Source organism: Cherax quadricarinatus, chromosome 12 (assembly GCF_038502225.1).
Source record: "Cherax quadricarinatus isolate ZL_2023a chromosome 12, ASM3850222v1, whole genome shotgun sequence".
Classification (NCBI taxonomy): Eukaryota; Metazoa; Arthropoda; class Malacostraca; order Decapoda; family Parastacidae; genus Cherax; species Cherax quadricarinatus.
In genome coordinates, this window is record NC_091303.1 from 44,627,602 (window position 1) to 44,650,869 (window position 23,268).

The following is a 23,268-nucleotide window of genomic DNA, read 5'->3' on the forward strand; positions in this document are numbered from 1 at the left end:
TAGTATAGCAAACATTTACCTTCATTAATATTCTTTCTTTAGGATAGGTGACATAGTGATAACAATATTTTTATTTTGCATTTTCTTGGACATAGTAGTTATGTGTAGATCTGGAGAGCTGGTTTCTTTGTGTCTAGGTATGAAAATCTAAGATGTGTTTTTATGATGTCAGTTAAAAAAGTGAGTTAATATTTTTGAGAGTAAATTTAAAATAGACATTTTGGCTGTTAGTATGTTGATTTATGCACATCTTGCTAAATTCATTTAAATAAAAGCTAAATTATCATCTGTATATTATTGTTATACAGTACATTATTTATTGAGAACTATATTTTTCAAACAGTTGTATGATCTTGAGGAGAAAGAAAGTGAGAAGGCAGATGTTCGCACCCAAAGTCTTGACCGCAGTTTTTCTCGAGATTCATCAAGCAGAGAATTTGAAGCAAGTATTCGTTTACGGGACCGAAAAGACTCACAAGTGGACCAGATGTTCTGTCAGTCACTACGTGAATTTAAAAACAATTTAGTCTCTACGTATTCTGTCGCATTTCAGAGGGAATCGGCAGACCTAACCCTCAAGTACAAGGATCTCATTAAAAATTTTGAACAGGTTTGTAGTAATCAGTTGTCACTTTTGACTGTTTTGGAATCTTAAGTATATACACCTCTCAGTCTTCTCCTAGTCATTTTTGATGATTCAGGTAAAGCATTGAAAAGGTATTTCTTTAACCCTTTCACTGTTGGTGCTGTGGCACTATGGCTTATGAGCCAGTGTTGGTGCTGTGGCACTATGGCTTATGAGCCAGTGTTGGCACTGTGGCACTATGGCTTTTGAGCCAGTGTTGGTGCTGTGGCACTATGGCTTATGAGCCAGTGTTGGTGCTGTGGCACTATGGCTTTTGAGCCAGTGTTGGTGCTGTGGTACTATGCCAAAATTCTAGCAGCTTCAAATCTAGCGGGAGAAAGCTGGTAGGCCTACATGTGAGAGAATGAGTCTGTGGTCAGTGTGTGGAGCATAAAAAAAACTGGGGACCCAGTGGTGCATTGTGGGAATGCCATTTCAGTAGTCCTTGTTCAGCATGCCTAAAGGTAAGAAATATCTGACTCCCCAGCAAATATGGGACTCTTCTCTTCCCAAGTGACAGTTCTAACACAGATGGAAGTGTCAGTGAACTTGAATTTCATGGTTTTGAGGAGTTTGTGACCGAAAGCAATGCCCAGGATACCAGATACAGATAGTGGAAAGGGAAGACAGTGTGGGTGGTTGGGTAGGCAGCTTGGGTGTTGGGAAGGCAGCTTGGATGGTGGGGAAGACATCGTGGATGGTGGGGAAGATGGTGTGGGTGGTGGGGAAGGCAGTGTGGATTTGGTAAACAAGTTTTGTAAACATTGTAATGATAATGTTTGTGCCGTGATTGTGTTGCATACAATGAGTGGATGTATATACATTATGCATTATATTGGTCTCACAGGCCACAAAAGTTACTTGAAAAAAATAAAATATAAGAAAAGAAAAAAGTAGAATAAAAGTAAAAATAATATTACTGAGTGGCAGTCGCCGATGTTGCCATAAGCGGTTCACTTTGTCAACTTCACGCCTCTATATCTCAGTAAGTGCTGATCGCAATTTTTTTTTTCTTTTAAAACGATCAGAAAAATATTCTTAAGATTTTGGTAAGATTTTTTTTTTTTTTTTTTTTTTTTTCAACACTGAGAGCAGGTGTGTGATCAGAGGTCTCAACAGTGAAAGCGTTAAGTAGTGTGAGGTAGCGAGTCATAGTTGAATTTAGAATTTAATAAGACAGGGTATTCATAGATAAAGGTAGGGAAGTTTTTATTGCATTTATGGATTTAGAAAAGGCATATGATAGAGTGGATAGAGGAGCAATGTGGCAGATGTTGCAAGTATATGGAATAGGTGGTAAGTTATTAAATGCTGTAAAGAGTTTTTATGAGGATAGTGAGGCTCAGGTTAGGGTGTGTAGAAGAGAGGGAGACTACTTCCCGGTAAAAGTAGGTCTTAGACAGGGATGTGTAATGTCACCATGGTTGTTTAATATATTTATAGATGGGATTGTAAAGGAAGTAAATGCTAGGGTGTTCGGGAGAGGGGTGGGATTAAATTTTGGGGAATCAAATTCAGAATGGGAATTGACACAGTTACTTTTTGCTGATGATACTGTGCTTATGGGAGATTCTAAAGAAAAATTGCAAAGGTTAGTGGATGAGTTTGGGAATGTGTGTAAAGGTAGAAAGTTGAAAGTGAACATAGAAAAGAGTAAGGTGATGAGGGTGTCAAATGATTTAGATAAAGAAAAATTGGATATCAAATTGGGGAGGAGGAGTATGGAAGAAGTGAATGTTTTCAGCTACTTGGGAGTTGACGTGTCAGCAGATGGATTTATGAAGGATGAGGTTAATCATAGAATTGATGAGGGAAAAATGGTGAGTGGTGCGTTGAGGTATATGTGGAGTCAAAAAACGTTATCTATGGAGGCAAAGAAGGGAATGTATGAAAGTATAGTAGTACCAACACTCTTATATGGGTGTGAAGCTTGGGTGGTAAATGCAGCAGTGAGGAGACGGTTGGAGGCAGTGGAGATGTCCTGTTTAAGGGCAATGTGTGGTGTAAATATTATGCAGAAAATTCGGAGTGTGGAAATTAGGAAAAGGTGTGGAGTTAATAAAAGTATTAGTCAGAGGGCAGAAGAGGGGTTGTTGAGGTGGTTTGGTCATTTAGAGAGAATGGATCAAAGTAGAATGACATGGAAAGCATATAAATCTATAGGGGAAGGAAGGCGGGGTAGGGGTCGTCCTCGAAAGGGTTGGAGAGAGGGGGTAAAGGAGGTTTTGTGGGCAAGGGGCTTGGACTTCCAGCAAGCGTGCGTGAGCGTGTTAGATAGGAGTGAATGGAGACGAATGGTACTTGGGACCTGACGATCTGTTGGAGTGTGAGCAGGGTAATATTTAGTGAAGGGATTCAGGGAAACAGGTTATTTTCATATAGTCGGACTTGAGTCCTGGAAATGGGAAGTACAATGCCTGCACTTCAAAGGAGGGGTTTGGGATATTGGCAGTTTGGAGGGATATGTTGTGTATCTTTATATGTGTATGCTTCTAAACTGTTGTATTCTGAGCACCTCTGCAAAAACAGTGATAATGTGCGAGTGTGGTGAAAGTGTTGAATGATGATGAAAGTATTTTCTTTTTGGGGATTTTCTTTCTTTTTTGGGTCACCCTGCCTCGGTGGGAGATGGCCGACTTGTTGAAAAAAAAAAAAATCATAGAGTAGAGTAGAATGTTAGAATTAATGTTAAACTGTAGTGTATTGGATCATGAAATTATTGTAACTTAATTGTAAATGACTCTAGTAATTTACTAGGGCAAGTCAGTCTTAAAACTGGTCCCCTGCTACTTTTATAACTGGCCTGTTATTAGTTTGAATCCTGCCTCTTCTGTGAATAGTGATGCATTAACCCCTTGACTGTCGCAACCCCCAATCCTGAGGTGTCTCCTGGTGTCGCAAAATTTCCAAAAAAAAAAAATTATTTTTTCTTGTGAAATGATAGAGAATCTTTTCCCGATTGTAAAGACACCAAAAAAAAAAAACGAAATTTGATGGAAAACTGATGGAATTACGCTCTCGCGAAGTTAGCGACCGCGGCGATATTTACAAATCGGCGATTTCGCCCACTTTGAGCCCTATTTTCGGCTAATTCCATTATTCCAGTCAACCAAACTCATAGCTATTTCTTCAGAGCTCCATTTTTTCTATCGATTGAGTACAAGAAACTGCCCATTTACCGATTTCAACTACCCAATAACATGGTCAGAAATTTTCAATTTGGCCAATTTCACGAAAATTAAAAAATATGACAATTTCAAAATAAGGACCAGAATGAACAATGCAGACATTCCTGGCTCTAAAATAACATTTTCTTTGTTCATCAGTCATGTCTCCAGGCCCCTCTGATATTACTCTTGCTTTTTATTTTGAAATTTTATTCAAACAAAAAATAGAAGATTTACTGTTATGCAGACTACTGCAATACTGTAAAAATTACATCAAGCCATTCATGACTGCATATTAGAATGGCTATTTGGACATTTATTGGACAATGACATCATTTATTTACTTCTGAACATCGGCAAAAATCAAACATTTCCCGTACTTTGTGCTCCATTTCCAGGTTCTTTTTATAGTAAAATCAATCAAAATCACCTCTATTTCTATAATATATTTTCCATTCTATCAAATGAGACCAAGAAAACGAGACTACAACCATAAATACTATACGGAAATAGACCACAAAGTCGGCATTTTAATTACAAAAAAACGGCCGGAGTTTTTTTTTCTCATTATGCACTGCATGCTCCAGGATTTTTTTTATATGGTGCACACTGACCACACAGACCCATTCTCTCACATGTGGGCCTACCAGCTTTCTCCTGCTTGATTTGAAGCCGCTTGAATTTATGAGTATATATACGTCAAACACGGTACCTCGTAAGACGTATATATACGGCCGCGACAGTCAAAGGGTTAATGATGAGATTTGATGAGTTTTATACAAATACTATATGTGATTTTTTAAGTGTTTTAGATGATATTTTATTTAAGAGTACAGTAATAAAAAATATGTTGGCTTAGCCAGTCATCAGCAAGACAAGCAGGCAGTGACCGATAAAGAATTGTAGACTTATATTTACGCTCTTGTTGCTGTCTCTCTCTTCCTGCTTTTGGTACATGTACACTCTCCCTTCCACTTCTGCCTGCCTTCCTCCCTTCCACCTCTGCCTGCCTTCCTCCCATCTCTGCCTGCCTTCCTCCTATCTCTGCCTGCCTTCCTCCCACCTCTGCCTGCCTTCCTTCCACCTCTGCCTTCTTCCCTTCAATCTCTGCCTTCCTCCCTTCCACCCTCTTTCACTCACCCCCTCTCCCACACACTCATCAAAACACCCTCCAGCATCACTCCATTTAACATCTTTTCATCACCTTGCCTTGTCTCTGAGCTCAGGCTGATTCACCTGCCAACAGTTGTACATGTACATGAAATTTTTCATCACAACTGAAAACTGAATTCCAATATTAGGGTAAATAATAACTCAACATTCTCATAACTAAAGCCCATCATAACTCAAGGAACCACTGTATAACTATGAGAGCATTTGTAGCCATGGACAAACAGTGTTTGGTGTCTCAGTATCATGGGTATGTGAGGAATATAGTGTTAAGAAACAATCAGCATTTAGTGTCTCAGTGGCATATCATCTCAGCCATCAACATTATTTTCACTAGTGCAGCTTTACAGTTTCCCTTACCCAGAATAAACATTATTCTGAGTCTCCACTATTGATCATGGCAGTTTATTATACAGTACAGTACCGTACTATAATACTACAGGTTACAATAACCATCTTAGTGTCTTGTTGTCTCTGAACCAGTGGATTTAGTCTGTTGGTTCAGAAGACAGCTGAATGATCATGAAAATTAATTTCAAAATTCAGAAGATTTGGACAGTCAGCAGTATCGCATACCCACCTCCCTTTGTAAGTCTGTTAATTTAAGATTCACTGTACTTCTCACCTCTTGGATTTAAGTCTGGCCAACCAGTTTATCTGAATCCCTTCATAAATGTTACCTTGCTCACACTCCAACAGTACATCAAGTCATAAAAACACATGCCTGCACTCACTCCAATCTAATTCACTCAGACGAGCCTTTTGGAGGCTCACACTTTTATTACTCAAATCCTCTTTTATCCCCTCCCTTCATCCCTGTCTGGGACAACCCCTACCTTTCCTTCCCTCCACCTGAGATTTATATACCTGCTTTGTCATTGCATTTTGCTCCATCTTTACTGAATGCCAAAGGCTCTTCAACAATTCCTCCTCAGTCCTCTGAATTTTACTGTAGGCAACCTTAACCACCTCTGAGTGCTCTGCATAATATTCACACCACACATAGCTTTCAAATACAACACTGCGATTGCCTCCAGTCTCATCCTCACTGCACTGTTTAAAACCTATGCTTCATACCCATATAACAGTGCTGGTACCACTGCACTTTGGTGCTTTCCTCTCTTTACCTTTGTGGATAAAGTTCTTTGTCTCTGCAGATGCTTCCCCCCCATCCTCATTTATTCTTTAGTTCCTCTCATTTTTAAGAAACCCATCTGCCAACAACTCCATTCCCAGCTATCTGAACACATTAACTTCTTCCATACTGTTTCTCTCCAATCTGATATCCAGTCTTTCATCACCCAAGTTTTTTGTTACTCTCATCACCTTATTCCTTCCTGTGTTCACTTTGAATTTACTTCTTTTATATACATTGACAAATTAATCCACCATCCTATACAACTTCTCTTCAGAATCTCCCAAAAGAAGTGATTTGCCAAAAACCAAATGTAACAGCTCCAGCTTTGTATAAAATTAATTTTTCCATACCTCTCCCAAACGCTAAAGCATTCAGTACCTTTACAACCCCTTCTGCAGATATATTAAACAACCATGGTGCTATCACACTTTCTTGTCTAAGGCCTTCTTTTACTTGAAAATCATATCCTCCCCTCTCCTTTTTGAATAAAAACTACTGCTTTTAGTAACCTACTACCTATTCCATACACTTGGAAAATCTGCCACATTGCTTCCCTATCCACCCTTCCCTATCCATTGTTTCTAATTTGAATTTGTAATGGTTATTGGTTGAGGTGGGTTACTGAATTTTATCCCTATGCATACATCCCTTATGTAATGTTTGGGTAAATGAGAGGGAAGTCGAATGTTAGCAGTGTAAGTTGGAAACGCAGTATTCTGGCAAAAGCTCATCAAATATGTTTATAATTTTGTTGTTTTTATGTGTTTATTTCAGGTGATGAACACTGTATGCAAGGAAAAAATGGGCAACGATACTTTCCCGGTGACGATGGGTGTTAATGCATTTCGGGGTTTCCTTGATGAATTTATACGAGAGAAAAAGAAACCAGTTGAAGACAAATCTAGAAGAAAAAGACATAGACGTAAAAAGAGAAAGGTATGGTATCATTATTATGAATGAAAAGAAGCTGGATGTCCTGGCTCTAAGTGAAAAAAAGCTGAAGGGGTTAGGAGAGTTTCAGTGGGGAGAAATAAAAGAGATTAGGTCAGGGGTTTCTAATAGAGTTAGAGCTAAGGAAGGAGTAGCAAAAATGTTGAAGAATCAGTTATGGCAGGAAATAAGGGAGTATAAATATATAAATTAAAGAATAAAGATTTTATTTCTTTGCAAAGGTTACATGTGTAATTTTGATTTCTTAAGTTCAAAGAAAGCCACTACCATGCCAGGGCATTTTGGGCAGACTAATCCAAGCACATAATAACTACTTAAAGTCAAGACAGGATAAGAGTGATTAACTCTTTATTTTATCTTAATACTAATGTGAGGTAGTCAAGGTGGAGGTTTGTAAATATAATAACCTTGAAGTTGCACATAAAAACAATACATGTATTACAATTAATGATTCAAACAGTAATATTTTATGGACTGGCAGATGTTTTAATAGACTAGAAGTCATATAATATAATATTTGGGAGAGTTGCTTCAAACTGATTAGAAGTTGTTTTGGTTGGTTTAGTTAGTATTGAGAGATGAGATGATTTTTAAGCATAGCCCTAAATTTGTACGGTGTCAAGGGATCCTTTACCAGTTCAGGTAGTGAATTCCAGATCTTCAGGCCCTGTGTATGCATTGCGTTTTTGTATCAAAACTGTAATTCTTCCCTACCAAACTTATTAAAACCATATAACATGAACTAATAGACTAATCAATTTTCTTGTATTCATTGTAACTCACCTAATGACCATATGTACAATTACTGCACTGTTATTGCTTTATTAATCTTAAGTTAGTCTTAAGTTGGCCCAAAATACTCTGCATTTAAAGGGGCTTTTGGCATGTACACCCAGTTGTTATACTCCTTTGTACAAACATGTATCATGCTAAAATAAAATTATTATTATCGTTATTATTATTAGTATGAGACTGACACAAAGGATGTTGAAGAGTGCCCTATGCCTTGTATTGTGACTGTGCATTCTGTTGTAGCTATCAAGGAGAAGTTTAAGCAGTGGGTTTTTTTTTTTTTTTTTTTTTCAACACATCAGTCATCTCCCACCAAGGCAGGGTGACCCAAAACGAAACAAAATCCCCAAAAAGAAAATGCTTTCATCATCGTTCAACAGTTTCACCTCACTCATACATAATCACTGTCTTTGCAGAGGCACTCAGATACGACAGTTTAGAAGTCCCTCCAAACTGCCAATATCCCAAACCCCTCCTTTAAAGTGCAGGCATTGTACTTCCCATTTCCAGGACTCAAATCCAGCTAACAGGTTTCCCTGAATCCCTTCACAAAATATTACCCTGCTCACATTCCAACAGCTTGTCAGGTCCCAAAAACCATTCGTCTCCATTCACTCCTATCTAACACGCTTACAAATGCATGCTAGAAGTCCAAGTCCCTCGCCCACAAAACCACCTTTACCCCCTCCCTCCAATCTTTTCGAAGTTGACCCCTACCCCTCCATCCTTTCTCTAGAGATTTCTACGTTCTCCAAGTCACTCTACTTTGAGAAATTCTCTCTAAATGACCAAACCACCTCAACAACCTCTCTTCAGCCCTCTGATTAATACTTTTAGTAACTCCACATCTCCTCATAATTTTTACACTCTGAATTCTCTGCATAATATTTACACTAACATTGCCCTTAGACAGGACATCTCCACTGTTTCCAGCCGCCTCCTCGCTGCAGCATTTGCAACCCAAGCTTCACACCCATATAAGAGCGTTGGTACCACTATACTTTCGTACATTCCCTTCTTTGCCTCCATGGATAATATTTTTTGTCTCCACAGATACCTCAATGCACCACTCACCTTTTTTCCTTCATCAATTCTAGGGTTAACCCCATCCTTCATTAACCTATCCACTGACAAGTCAGCTCCCAAATACATATCTGAAAACATTCACTTCTTCCATAATTCCTCTTTCCAATGTGATATTCAATTTTTCTATATCTAAATTGTTTGATACCCTCATCACCTTACTCTTATCTATGTTCACTTTCAACTTTCTACTTTACACACCCTCCCAAATTCGTCCACTAACCTCTGCAATTTTTCCTTAGAATCTCCCATAAGCACAGTATCATCAGCAAAAAGTAATTGTGTCAACTCCCATTTTGTGTTTGATTCCCCATAATTTAATCCCACCCCTCTCCCCAACACCCTAGCATTTACTTCTTTTACAACCCCATCTATAAATATATTAAACAACCATGGTGACATTACACATCCCTGTCTAAGAACTACTTTTACCGGGAAGTAGTCTCCCTCTCTCTTACACACCCTAACCTGAGCTTCACTATCCTCACAAACACTCTTTACAGCATTTAGTAACTTACTACCTGTTCCATATACCTGCAACATCTGCCACATTGCTCCCCTATCCACTCTATCATATGTCTTTTCTAAATCCATAAATGCAATGAAAACTTCCCTCCCTTTGTCTAAATACTGTTTGCATGTGCTTCAATGTAAACACTTGATCTACACATCCCCTACCCACTCTAGAGCCTCCTTGTTCATCTGCAATCTTACTCTCTGTCTTACCTCTAATTCTTTCAATAATAACCCTACCATACTCTTGACCTGGTATACTCAGTAAACTTCTTCTTCTTTCAACGTACCAGCTGTATCCCACCGAGGTGGGGTGGCCCAAAAGGAAAAACGGAAGTGTCTCCTCTCAAATTTAGTAATATATACAGGAGAAGGGGTTACTAGCCCCTTGCTCCCAGCATTTTAGTCGCCTCTTACGACACGCATGGCTTACAGAGGAAGAATTCTGTTCCACTTCCCCATGGAGATAAGAGGAAATAAACAAGAACAAGAACTAGAAAGAAAATAGAAGAAAACCCAGAGGGGTATGTATATATATGCTTGTACATGTATGTGTAGTGTGACCTAAGTGTAAGCAGAAGTAGCAAGACATACCTGAAATCTTGCATGTGTATGAGACAGAAAAAAAAAGGCACCAGCAATCCTACTATCATGTAAAACAATTACAGGCTTCCGTTGTACATTCACTTGGCAGGATGGTAGTACCTCCCTGGGCGGTTGATGTCTACCAACCTACTACCTACAACTCAGTAAACTGATTCCCCTCTACTTTTTACTATCTCCTTTGTCTCCCTTCCCTTTATATGAAGGAACTATACATGCTCTCTGCTAATCCCTCGTTCATACATTTCTTTCTTTCTTTCAACACACCGGCCGTATCCCACCGAGGCGGGGTGGCCCAAAAGGAAAAATTAAAGTTTCTCCATTTTCATTTAGTAATATATACAGGAGAAGGGGTTACTAGCCCCTTGCTCCCGGCATTTTAGTCGCCTCTTACAACAAACATGGCTTATGGAGGATGAATTCTCTTCCACTTCCCCATGGAGATAAGAGGAAATAAACAAGAACAAGAACTAGAAAGAAAATAGAAGAAAACCCAAAGGGGTGTGTATATATATGCTTGTACATGTATGTGTAGTGTGACCTAAGTGTAAGTAGAAGTAGCAAGACATACCTGAAATCTTGCATGTGTATGAGACAGAAAAAAAAAAAGACGCCAGCAATCCTACCATCGTGTAAAACAATTACAGGCTTCTGTTGCACATTCACTTGGCAGGACGGTAGTACCTCTCTGGGTGGTTGATGTCTACCAACCTACTACCTACAACTCAGTAAACTGATTCCCCTATAATTTTTACTATCTCCTTTGTCTCCCTTCCCTTTATATGAAGGAACTATACATGCTCTCTGCTAATCCCTCTTTCATACATTTATTAAACAAAAATACCAACCACTCCAACACCATATCCCCCCTTGCTTTTAACATTTCTGTCATGATCCCGTCAGTTCCAGCTGCTTTACCTCCTTTCATTCTACATAATGCCTCACACATATTTAGTAGGTTCAGGCTTTTGAAAAGTGGTGGAGTGTGCTGTCTGGCACAGAAACTGGTAAACCTCCGAACAGCAGCTTTTTATTGGGTTATTAAAGGTTTGAGATGGTTGGCTGTGGTTGATCCCCAGGCACAAATACTATAGGTGAGGTAGGGATATATTAAAGAGTGGTATAGGGTAAGGAGCATCATTTGGGGTACATATATGCTGGATGTGGGAATGAAATTTAAGATTACACTCAAGGTGAAGGCCTAGACATTTACCCTCAGTGTGTCTTGTAATGGGGGAACCATTTATCTATATATTAAGTTAGATATTTAAGGCTCTGTTTCCATATAGCATGAAGTTTGTTTTGTCTATATTGAGAGTGAGTTTGTTGGTCATCATCCAAGTATATATTTTGAGTAACTTGCTGTTTACAATGTTTGAGTGGGAGTAGACATAAGTAGTGTCATCTGCAAATAGAACTGGTTTAAGGACTTGAGATGCATTGGGGAGATCATTGATGTAGATGAGAAAGAGGAGTGGGCCTAAGACACTACCTTGGGGCACTCCAACAGCTACAATGTGGATAGTGGAGTTGACTCCATTTGTGTTTACATACTGATGTCTGTTGTTAAGATAAGATTTTAGGTAATCAAGGGAATGTCCTCTGATGCTGTAATGATTTAGTTTTTAGGTGCAGGAGATTGTTGTCCGCTGTATCAAATGCTTTCCGTAGGTCAGTGAAGAGCCCCAGGAGATATTCATTTTTATTGAGGGCTGTATATATTAGTTCAAGCATTTGTATAATAGCATCATTCATACTTTGTTTTGATCTAATCTCAAACTGGCAGGAGTTAGTATGTTGTTAGATATAAGGTAGGAGTAAAGTCATTTGTGTATTATTTTTTTTAATATTTTCAAAAGTAAGGGCAAGTTTGATATAGGTATATAGTTGTTCAGATCAGTTGGATCACCTCTTTTGAGGATCGGGGTAACTCAAAAATTCAAGAATTATGTGGAGTAAAATAAGGGTCTGATGTAAAAAGTGGGTTATAATATGTATTTATGCATCTGGAAAAGATAGGAGTGTAGAAGAGAGAGAAAAATTTTGGGAGATGTTGAGTGCTTGGGGAGTTTTGAGCCAAGCGAGAGTAATTGTGGTGGGGGACCTAAATGCTAAAGTGGGTAAAACTGTTGTGAAGGTAGTAGTATGTAAGTTTTGAGTGCCAGGGGTAAATGAATATTGTAGGCCTTTAATTGAACTATGTATAGAAAGAGGATTAGTGATAAGTAATACATATTTTAAGAAATACACAGTAAATAAGAACATAAGAAAGGAGGAACACTGCAGCAGGCCTGTTGGCCCATACTAGGCAGGTCCTTTACAATTCATCCCACTAACAAAACATTTGCCCAACCCAATTTTCAATGCTACCCAAGAAATAAGCTCTGCTGTGCAAGTCCCACTCAAATCCAACCCCTCTCACTCATGTATTTATCCAACCTAAATTTGAAACTACCCAAAGTCTTAGCCTCAATAACCCAACTAGGTAGACTGTTCCACTCATCAACTACCCTATTTCCAAACCAATACTTTCCTATGCCCTTTCTAAATCTAAACTTATCTAATTTAAATCCATTACTGCGGGTTCTCTCTTGGAGAGATATCCTCAAGACCTTATTAATACCTATTTTCCACTTATACACTTCGATCACGTCTCCCCTCATTCTTCGTCTAACAAGTGAATGCAGTTTAAGAGTCTTCAATCTTTCTTCATAAGGAAGATTTCTAATGCTATGTATTAATTTAGTCATCCTACGCTGAATGTTTTCTAACGAATTTATGTCCATTCTGTAATATGGAGACCAGAACTGAGCTGCATAATCTTGGTGAGGCCTTACTAATGATGCATAAAGCTGCAGTATGACCTCTGGACTTCTGTTGGTTACACTTCTTGATATAAATCCCAGTAATCTATTTGCCTTATTACGTACGCTTAGGCACTGCTGTCTTGGTTTAAGGTTGCTGCTTACCATAACCCCCAAGTCCTTTTTGCCAACTGTATGGCTAAGTTCTACATTATTTAACTTATAAGTGCTAGGGTTATGGACTCTCCGGAGCTTCAGAACCTTGCATTTATCTACATTGAACTGCATCTGCCACTTTTCTGACCAAGAATAGAGTTTCTCTAAATCCTCCTGAAGTTCCCTAACATCTACGTTTGAATCAGTTATCCTACCTATCTTTGTGTCACCAGCGAATTTGCTCATATCACTAGTAATTTCTTCATTAAGATCATTGATATATATTATAAACAACAATGGGCCCAAGACTGATCCCTGTGGAACGCCACTTGTTACTGATCCCCACTCGGATTTAACCCCATTTATGGACACACTCTGCTTCCTGTCTGTGAGCCATGATTCGATCCATGAGAGCACCCTTCCCCCAATGCCATGAGCTGCCACTTTCTTTAACAGTCTTTGGTGCGGAACTCTATCAAATGCCTTACTAAAATCTAAGTAAATAATATCAAATTCTTTATCGTGGTCAACAGCTTCAAAAGCTTTACTGAAGAAAGTTAATAAATTAGTTAGACAAGACCGGCCTCTTGTGAATCCATGCTGAGTATCATTAATCAAGCTATGCTTATCGAGATGGCTTCTTATAATCTCAGCTATAATTGACTCTAGTAATTTGCCTACAATTGAGGTCAGGCTTATTGGGCGGTAATTTGGCGGTAACGACTTGTCCCCTGTTTTAAAAATAGGAATTACATTAGCCATCTTCCACATATCAGACACTACACCTCTTTGAAGAGATATTTTTTTATATTTTTTTTTTATTATCACACTGGCCGATTCCCACCAAGGCAGGGTGGCCCGAAAAAGAAAAACTTTCACCATCATTCACTCCATCACTGTCTTGCCAGAAGGGTGCTTTACACTACAGTTTTTAAACTGCAACATTAACACCCCTCCTTCAGAGTGCAGGCACTGTACTTCCCATCTCCAGGACTCAAGTCCGGCCTGCCGGTTTCCCTGAATCCCTTCATAAATGTTACTTTGCTCACACTCCAACAGCACGTCAAGTATTAAAAACCATTTGTCTCCATTCACTCCTATCAAACACGCTCACGCATGCCTGCTGGAAGTCCAAGCCCCTCGCACACAAAACCTCCTTTACCCCCTCCCTCCAACCCTTCCTAGGCCGACCCCTACCCCGCCTTCCTTCCACTACAGACTGATACACTCTTGAAGTTATTCTGTTTCGCTCCATTCTCTCTACATGTCCGAACCACCTCAACAACCCTTCCTCAGCCCTCTGGACAACAGTTTTGGTAATCCCGCACCTCCTCCTAACTTCCAAACTACGAATTCTCTGCATTATATTCACACCACACATTGCCCTCAGACATATTAAAATATTAAAAATATTAGTTAATGGTTCACAGAGTTCCATTTTGCATTCCTTAAGAACCCTTGAAAAAACCTCATCAGGACCCGGTGACTTATTTTGCTTCAGTCTGTCTATCTACTTCACAACCATTTCACTAGTGACTGTGGTGTTACATAATTTATCTTCTTCTGGCCCACTATAAAAATTAATTACTGGAATATTGTTAGTGTCTTCCTGTGTAAAAACTGAGAGAAAATAATTATTTAAAATCGAGCACATTTCATTCTCGTTGTCAGTAAGATGCCCATAGTTATTTTTAAGGGGACCTATCTTATCTCTAACTTTTGTTCTATAGACCTGGAAAAAACTTTTTTGGTTAGTTTTAGAATCCCTAGCAACTTTAATTTCATAGTCCCTTTTAGCTTTTCTTATCCCCTTTTTAATGTTCCTCTTAATGTCAATATACTGATTCATAAGATGACCCTCGCCTCTTTTGATATGCCTATAAATTCCTTTCTTATGCCCTAGTAGATATTTCAGCCTATTATTCATCCATTTTGGGTCATTTCTATTTGATCTAATTTCTTTATATGGGATAAACGTTCTTTGAGCAGCATGTATAGTGTCCAGAAAACTGTCATATTGATAGCTCTCTTCGTTACCCCAGACAACAGATGAGTGTTCTCTAAGCCCATCGTAATCTGCTAAGCGAAAATCTGGGACTGTTACTGAGTTATCCCTACTATCATACTTCCATTCAATGCTAAATGTAATAAGTATACGAGATATGATACAGCCATAATGAGAGTAGTTTGTTGGATTGTATATTTGTGGATAAAAGGTTTATGGGTAGGCTGCAGGATGTACATGTTTATAGAGGGGCAACAGATATATCAGATCATTATAGTTTTAGCTACAGTTAGAGTAAGAGGTAGATGGGGGCAAATGGAGGAAAATGTTAACAGCAAGTAAGAGAGATAGGTGAAAGTTTATAAACTAAGGGAGGAGAAAGTCAGGGTGACATATAAACGACTATTGGGAGAAAGATGAGCTGGTGAAAGTATAGGTAGTGTGGGGGTTGAAGAGGGGTAGGATAGTTTTGAAAATACAGTAGGGCCCCGCTTTATGGTGCTTCACCTTACAGTGTTCCACTAAAACAACGATTTCAAATTATGACCAAAACTTAGCATACAGCAAGCAGTCTTTCTAATACAGTGCACCCCACCTGGTTTGTTTATATTCTCCATGAGTACATCTCTCTATTATGTCTGGAAGTTTTCCAAAATTTTATGTGTTTTAAAGTTATTGCATATTTTATATGTACAGTGGTCCCTCGTTTTTCGTAGTTAATCCGTTCCTGGAGCTGCTACTATTAACAAAATCTACGATTTGAGAATCAATTTTCCCCATAAGAAATAATGTAAATACAATTAATCTGTTCCTGACACCCAGAAATATTAAAACAAAAAAATTTTTTACATGAAATATACATGTAGTACATAAACATAAACAATACAATGGGAAATGATGAATGAAACATTAAGAGCATAACACTTACCTTTATTGGAGATTCTTCATAGTGTATGGGAGACTGGAGGAGGAGAGAGAGTGGATTGTTTATAGTTTGGAAGGGGAATCCCCTTCCAGCAACACCTCAGGTACCATTTGCTTTTCTGGGGTTGCTTCTCTTCTCTGTTTCTTAATGCCACTAGGACCACCTTGAGAGTCACTGGAGTCCTGTCTCACAAAATAACTGCCCAGAGAGCTCTGTTTCTGGCGTCTCTTTAAAACTTCCCTAAAATGGGCCAAGACTTTGTCACTGTACATGTTGCCAACATGGCTTGCAACAACCTTGTCAGGGTGATGTTTCTCCAAAAATCTTTCCATCTTACCCCACATAACAAAAATCTCTTTAATTTCTGAAGAAGGCACCATCTTCCATCTCTCTTCCTCCTCCTCTGCAGCAAGATTCTGAGCTGTGATCTGTTGCTGTTCCTGCTGAAGCTCTTGCAGCTCCTCAGTGGTGAGCTCTTCGTTGTGGTCTTCCACCAATTCTTCCACATCCTCCAAACTCACATCCAACCCCATGGAACTCCCCAGTGCCACAATTGATTTTACAACAGACATAGGCTCATCAGGGTCAGTCCCAAACCCTTCAAAATACCTCTTGTCAACACAATCTGGCCACAATTTTCTCCAGGCAGTGTTCAAAGTCCTGGTAGTCACTCCCTCCCAAGCTATACCTATAAGGGTTATGCAATGGAGGATGCTGAAGTGTTCTCTCCAAAATTCCCTTAGGGTCAAGTGAGTGTCTGTGGTCACAGTCAAGCACCTGTGAAACATTGCTTTGGTATAGAGTTTTTTAAAGTTTGCAATGACCTGCTGGTCCATGGGCTGGAGGAGAGAAGTGGTATTCGGGGGCAAGAACTTTACTGTGATGAACCCAAACTCCTCGAAAATTAGGTCATCCAAGTTTGGAGGATGAGCAGGTGCATTGTCCATTACTAGCAGGCACTTGAGATCCAATTTCTTTTCCAGGAGGTAATTCTTCACATTAGGGCCAAACACTTCATTGAACCACTCGACGAAAATTTCCCTCGTGACCCATGCCTTACTATTAGATTTCCAAAACACACACAATTTACTTTTCGTAATATTGTTTTTCCTGAACACTCTGGGATTTTCAGAATGGTACACTAGTAATGGCTTCACTTTGAAATCCCCACTAGCATTAGCACAGAACATTAGTGTCAGCCTGTCTTTCATAGGCTTGTGTCCTGGCATTGCCTTTTCCTCCTGTGTAATGAAGGTCCTCTGGCATTTTCTTCCAAAAGAGGCCTGTTTCGTCACATTTGAACACTTGTTCAGGTTTCAGTCCTTCAGCCTCTGTGTACTCCTGGAATTTATGCACATATTTTTCAGCCGCCTTGTGGTCCGAACTGGCAGCCTCACCATGCCTTACCACACTGTGTATGCCAGTATGGTTCTTAAATCTCTCAAACCAACCTTTGCTGGTCTTAAATTCACTCACATCACCACTATTTTCAGGCAATTTCTTTACCAGATCGTTGTGCAACTGCCTAGCCTTTTCACAAATAATTGAAGTCATAAGAGTATCTCCTGCTAATTGTTTCTCATTTATCCACACCAATAATAACTTCTCAACCTCTTCGAGTACTGGTGATCTCATTTTTGTCAACATAGTTACTCCCTTTGCCACAACAGCGTCCTTGATTTCCCTTTTCTTGGCCACTATGGAACATATGGTTGTGTAGGGTTTCTTATACATCCTGGCCAGTTCGGCCGCACTTGTACCACTTTCATATTGTTCAATGATGTTTTTCTTAAATTCAATCGTATTTCTCACCTTCTTTACCACAGGCTAGGCACTAGGAGCTTTCTTTGGAGCCATGGTAGCTTATTTAGTACTTGCAAGCACTAAAATAAATGGAATATTATGAAATATTTCGCTGGAGCACGTGAGGGGACCTTCGCTCACTGGTAAACAATGCCAGACTGGCTGCCGCCCCGGCTCACACCGTGGGTACGCGTCCCGGATGAATTACGACTCGCGAGTCAACCTATGAAAAGCAAGCCCATGTTTATACGAAAATACCCCTATGATTTCCAAAATCTATGATTGCCGAGAACTACGAAAAGCGAGGGACCACTGTACTCTGATAATTATACTTAGGTGTACCTGTACCTAAATATACTTACTGTGCTGGCATGCAGGTACACATTAAAATCACTAAGAATTTCTCTACTTTTGACACCATATAATCTCTTGGGCACATTAAGTGTTTTATACAGTGGACCCTCGGTTATCAGCCGTATTCCATTCAAGAAGCTCGGCCCGAAACCGAAATGACCGAATAAGTGGGATTAGGTCAGGGGGTTCAAATAGAGTTAGAGCTAAAGAAGGAGTAGCAATAATGTTGAAGGATGAGATATGGCAGGAAAAGAGGGACTATAGATGTATTAATTCAAGGATTATGTGGAGTAAAATAAAGGTTGGATGTGAAAAGTGGGTTATAGTAAGTGTATATGCACCTGGAGAAGAGAGAAGTGTAGAGGAGAGAGAGAGATTTTGGGAAATGCAACAGGCCTACTGACCCATGCATAGTAGGTCCATGCCACCCCCTAGCTTAGGACAATGACCACCTAGTCAGGTCACTTCCACTTAAGGAAGGAGAACAGCACCAGACCTGGTAGCACAAGCTAGTCAGGTCCAACTCGCACCCACCCACACCTACTCATGTATTTATCCAACCTATTTTTAAAACTACACAAGGTCTTAGCTTCTATGATGGCACTCAGGAGTTTGCTCCACTCATCCACAACTCTATCACCAAACCAGTGCTTTCCTATGTCTTTCCTGAATCTGAACTTTTCCAACTTGAAACCATTGCTGTGAGTCCTGTCTTGGCTGGATATTTTCAGCACGCTATTTACATCCCCTTTATTTATTCCTGTTTTCCATTTATACACCTCAATCATGTCCCCCTTAATTCTATGCCATTCTAGAGAGTGCAGATTCAGGGCCCTCAATCTATCCTCAGGAAAGATTTCTGATACATGAGATCAGCTTTGTCATCCTCCTCTGTACGTTTTCCAGTGCATTTATATCCATTCTGTAAACATGATACATACACCCACAGTATAAAAATTGGCATAAATATGAGATTTATTTACCAAGCAGTTTGTAAGTATCGGAAGAATTTCGTTTTCTCAAGTTAAACACCAGTTACTTAACTGTAGAAAAATGTTCCTTTCGTATGCCTTCACTCTGTCTATAGCTATTCATGACCCTTGTGGGTTTAGCACTTCTTTTTTGTTATGATTATAATAATAATAATATCATCATTCACTCTAAAAATGATGTGTTGCATGAGAATGAGAGTGTTGCTGTTTATTTATTTTGTACTGACTTGTCAGAGCATCATTCCTTCTAAAAATGATGTTACATGAGAATGGAAGTGTTGGTCTTTATTTATTCTATTGTACCACTGTGGAGACAACTTATACACAATGCAAGGTGTTTGTATGAACGTGTATGAACCATAGCCAGACGCTTCGTCCATTTGTTTACATAGTGGGTGGGATGGCCAAGCAGGCTACCCTGCCTCCCACACGACTTTCTTCAAATAAATGCTTTTCACCTCTCACCCTACATTAGGACCATTAAGACTACAAATATTTTAAGGTAAGTAATGAGTGTATTGTATATGCATTTTATCACTCTAGGGCGCTTTAAGCGTCATAGTACATGTATATTATGTGTGGGTGGGGTGGCCAGGAGGACTACCATACCTACCCACACCTGACTTCTTAAAATAAATACTACTCACCTTTTGCCCTACATTAAGACTACAAATATTTTGAGGTAAATAATGAGTGTACTGTATGTGTCATTTACTTTTTATTGTTTTAATGCCTAGTTCTATTGCTAACTTATTATATGTTAGTGTAAACTTGTTATATGGCATTTATATGCATTTATAGGTGGAAAAAATGGTGTTCTGCTTTTTTAGCGTCGTCTGCTGTGTGGCAGTAGCCTGGAGCTTAACCTGCCATATAAGTGGGGCCCTACTGTAGAGTGTTAGAATGTGGGGCAAAAGTCTGTGGATATAGGAGGGTGAGTGTGGGAGGAAAGAGGAGTGATTGGTGGAATGATGAGGTAAAGGGTGTGATATGGAAGAAAAGTTCACTTTTTTTTTTTTTTTTAACAAGTCGGCTGTCTCCCACCGAGGCAGGGTGACCCAAAAAAAAAGAAAATCCCCAAAAAGAGAATACTTTAATCATCATTCAACACAAAAGTTCACTTATAAGAGGTTTTTGCAAAGCAGAAGTGATATAAGAAGGGTGAAGTATATGTTGAGTAAAAGAGAGGTGAAGAGAGTGGCAAGGGGATGCAAAAGGAGAGCAAATGATAGAGTGGGTGAGGTGCTGTCAACAAATTATTCTGAGAATATGAAAAAAGTTTTGGAGATAAATAGGTTAGGAAATTCTAGGGAACAACTAGTTTTGACAGTTAAAAAAAAAATAGGGGAGTTAGTAGATGGGGAGTTGATGGTATTGGGAAGATGGTGGGAATATTTTGAGGAACTGTTAAATGTTGATGAAGAGAAGGAAGCAGTAATTTCATGCATTGGCTAGGAAGGTATAACATCTTTTAGGAGTAAAGAAGAGCTGGATTTGAGTGTGGGGAGGTGTGTGAGGCATTACGTAGAATGAAAGGGGGTAAAGCAGATGGAACTAATGAGATCATGACAGAAATGTTAAAAGCAGGTGGGGATATAGTTTTAGAGTAGTTGGTACTTTTGTTCAATAAATGTATGAAAGAGGGGAAGGCACCTAGCTATTGGAAGAGAGCATGCATAGTTCCTTTATATAAAGTGAAGGGGGACAAAAGAGAGTGTAAAAATTATAGGGAAGTAAGCCTACTGAATATACCAGGTAAAGTGTATGATAGGGTTATTATTGAAAGAATTAAAGGTAAGACAGAATAGAATCACAGATGAACAGGAAGGCTTGAGAATGAATAGGGTATGTGTAAACTAAGTGTTTACATTGAAGCATATATCTGAACAATATTTAGAGAAACTTAGGGAAGTTTTCGTTGCTTTTATAGATTTAGAAGAGACATAGGATGGATGGGGAAGCAATGTGGCAAGTGTTGCAAGTGTATGAAATAGATAGTAAGTTACTAAATGCTGTAAAGAGTTTTTATGTGGATAGTGGGGCTCAGGTTAGGGTGTGTAGGAGAGAGGAAGATTACTTTCCAGTAAAAATAGGCCTTAGGGGTGTGTAATGTCACCATAGTTTAACGTATTTACAGAGGGAGCTGTAAAAAAAGTAAATGCTAGAGTGCTGGGCAAAGGGGTGAGTTAAATCATGCAGAATCAACTACAAAATAGGAGTTGACACAGTTACTTTTTGCTGATGATACTGTACTTTGGGTGATTCTGAAAGGAAGTTGCAGTGGTTAGTGGACAAGTTTAGGAGAGTGTGTAAAGGAAGCTGAAAGTGAACATTAATAAGTTTAAGGTGATGAGGGTAACAAATGAGTTAGATAAGGAAAGATTGGATATGAGAATGGAGGGAGGGAGTATGGAAGAAGTAAATGTGCTCGGATACTTGGGAGTATACTTGTCGGCAGATAGGTTTATGAAGGGCGAGGTGAACAATAGAATTGATGAAGGAAAAAAGGTGGGTGGTGCTTGGGGTATCTGTGGAGACAAAGAATGTTATCCATGGAGGCAAAAAAGGTAACGTAAGAGAGTATAGTGGTACCAACACACTTATATGAGTGTGAAGCATTGGTTGTCAATGTTGCAGCGAGGAGGAGGCTGGAGGCAGTGGAGATGTCATGTCTAAGGGCAGTGTGTGTGGCGTAAATGCTATCCAGATAATTTTTTTTTTTTTTTAACAAGTCGGCCGTCTCCCACCGAGACAGGGTGACCCAAAAAGAAAGAAAATCTCCCGAAAAAAAAATACTTTCATCATCATTCAACACTTTCACCTCACTCACACATAATCACTGTTTTTGCAGAGGTGCTCAAAATACAACAGTTTAGAAGCATATACGTATAAAGATACACAGCACATCCCTCCAAACTGCTAATATCCCGAACCCCTCCTTTAGAGTGCAGGCATTGTACTTCCCATTTCCAGGACTCAAGTCAGCCTATATAAAAATAACTGGTTTCCCTGAATCCCTTCACTAAATATTACCCTGCTCACACTCCAACAGGTCGTCAGGTCCCAAATACCATTCGTCTCCATTCACTCCTATCGAACACGCTCATGCACGCCTGCTGGAAGTCCAAGCCCCTCTCCCACAAAACCTCCCTTACCCCTTCCTTCCAACCTTTTCAAGGACGACCCTTACCCAGCCTTCCTTCCCCTACAGATTTATACGCTCTCCATGTCATTCTACTTTGATCCATTCTCTCTAAATGACCAAACCACCTCAACAACCCCTCTTCAGCCCTCTGACTAATACTTTTATTAACTCCACACCTTCTAATTTCCACACTCCGAATTTTCTGCATAATATTTACACCACACATTGCCCATAGACAGGACATCTCCCCTGCCTCCAACTGCCTCTTCGCTGCTGCATTTACAACCCAAGCTTCACACCCATATAAGAGTGTTGGTACTACTATACTTTCATACATTCCCTTCTTTGCCTCCATAGATAACGTTTTTTGTCTCCACATATACCTCAACACACCACTCGCCTTTTTTCCCTCATCAGTTCTATGATTAACCTCATCCTTCATAAATCCATCCACCAACACGTCAACTCCCAAGTATCTGAAAACATTCACTTCTTCCATACTCCTCCTCCCCAATTTGATATCCAATTTTTCTTTATCTAAATCATTTGATACCCTCATCACCTTACTCTTTTCTATGTTCACTTTCAACTTTCTACCTTTACACACTTTCCCAAACTCATCCACTAACCTTTGCAATTTTTCTTTAGAATCTCCCATAAGCACAGTATCATCAGCAAAAAGCAACTGTGTCAATTCCCATTTTGTATTTAATTCCCCATAATTTATTCCCACCCCTCTCCTGAACACCCTAGCTTTTACTTCTTTTACAACCCCATCTATAAATGTATTAAACAACCATGGCGACATTACACATCCCTGTCTAAGACCTACTTTTACTGGGAAGTAGTCTCCCTCTCTTCTACACACCCTAACCTGAGCCTCACTATCCTCATAAAAACTCTTTACAGCATTTAGTAACTTACCACCTATTCCATATACGACTTGCAACATCTGCCACATTGCTCCTCTATCCACTCTATCATATGCCTTTTCTAAATCCATAAATGCAATAAAAACTTCGCTACCCTTATCTAAATACTG

At 39.4% G+C, this 23,268-nt stretch overlaps 1 protein-coding gene across 4 annotated transcripts in view; it reads left to right on the forward strand.

Moving 5' to 3' along the window:
• The window catches only part of LOC128686671 (unconventional myosin-IXb), an 857,686-nt gene that overhangs the window by 685,750 nt on the left and 148,668 nt on the right, over positions 1-23,268 (forward strand). For all 4 annotated transcript variants that reach the window (XR_011391908.1, XM_070084324.1, XM_070084325.1 and 1 more), the window contains 2 exons: positions 344-610; positions 6,875-7,036. Coding sequence is in view for 3 of the 4 variants with exons in the window: in XM_070084324.1 (XP_069940425.1) it covers positions 344-610; positions 6,875-7,036 (429 nt within the window). In the remaining variant the exon portion in view is untranslated. The remainder of the gene's footprint in view (positions 1-343; positions 611-6,874; positions 7,037-23,268) is intronic.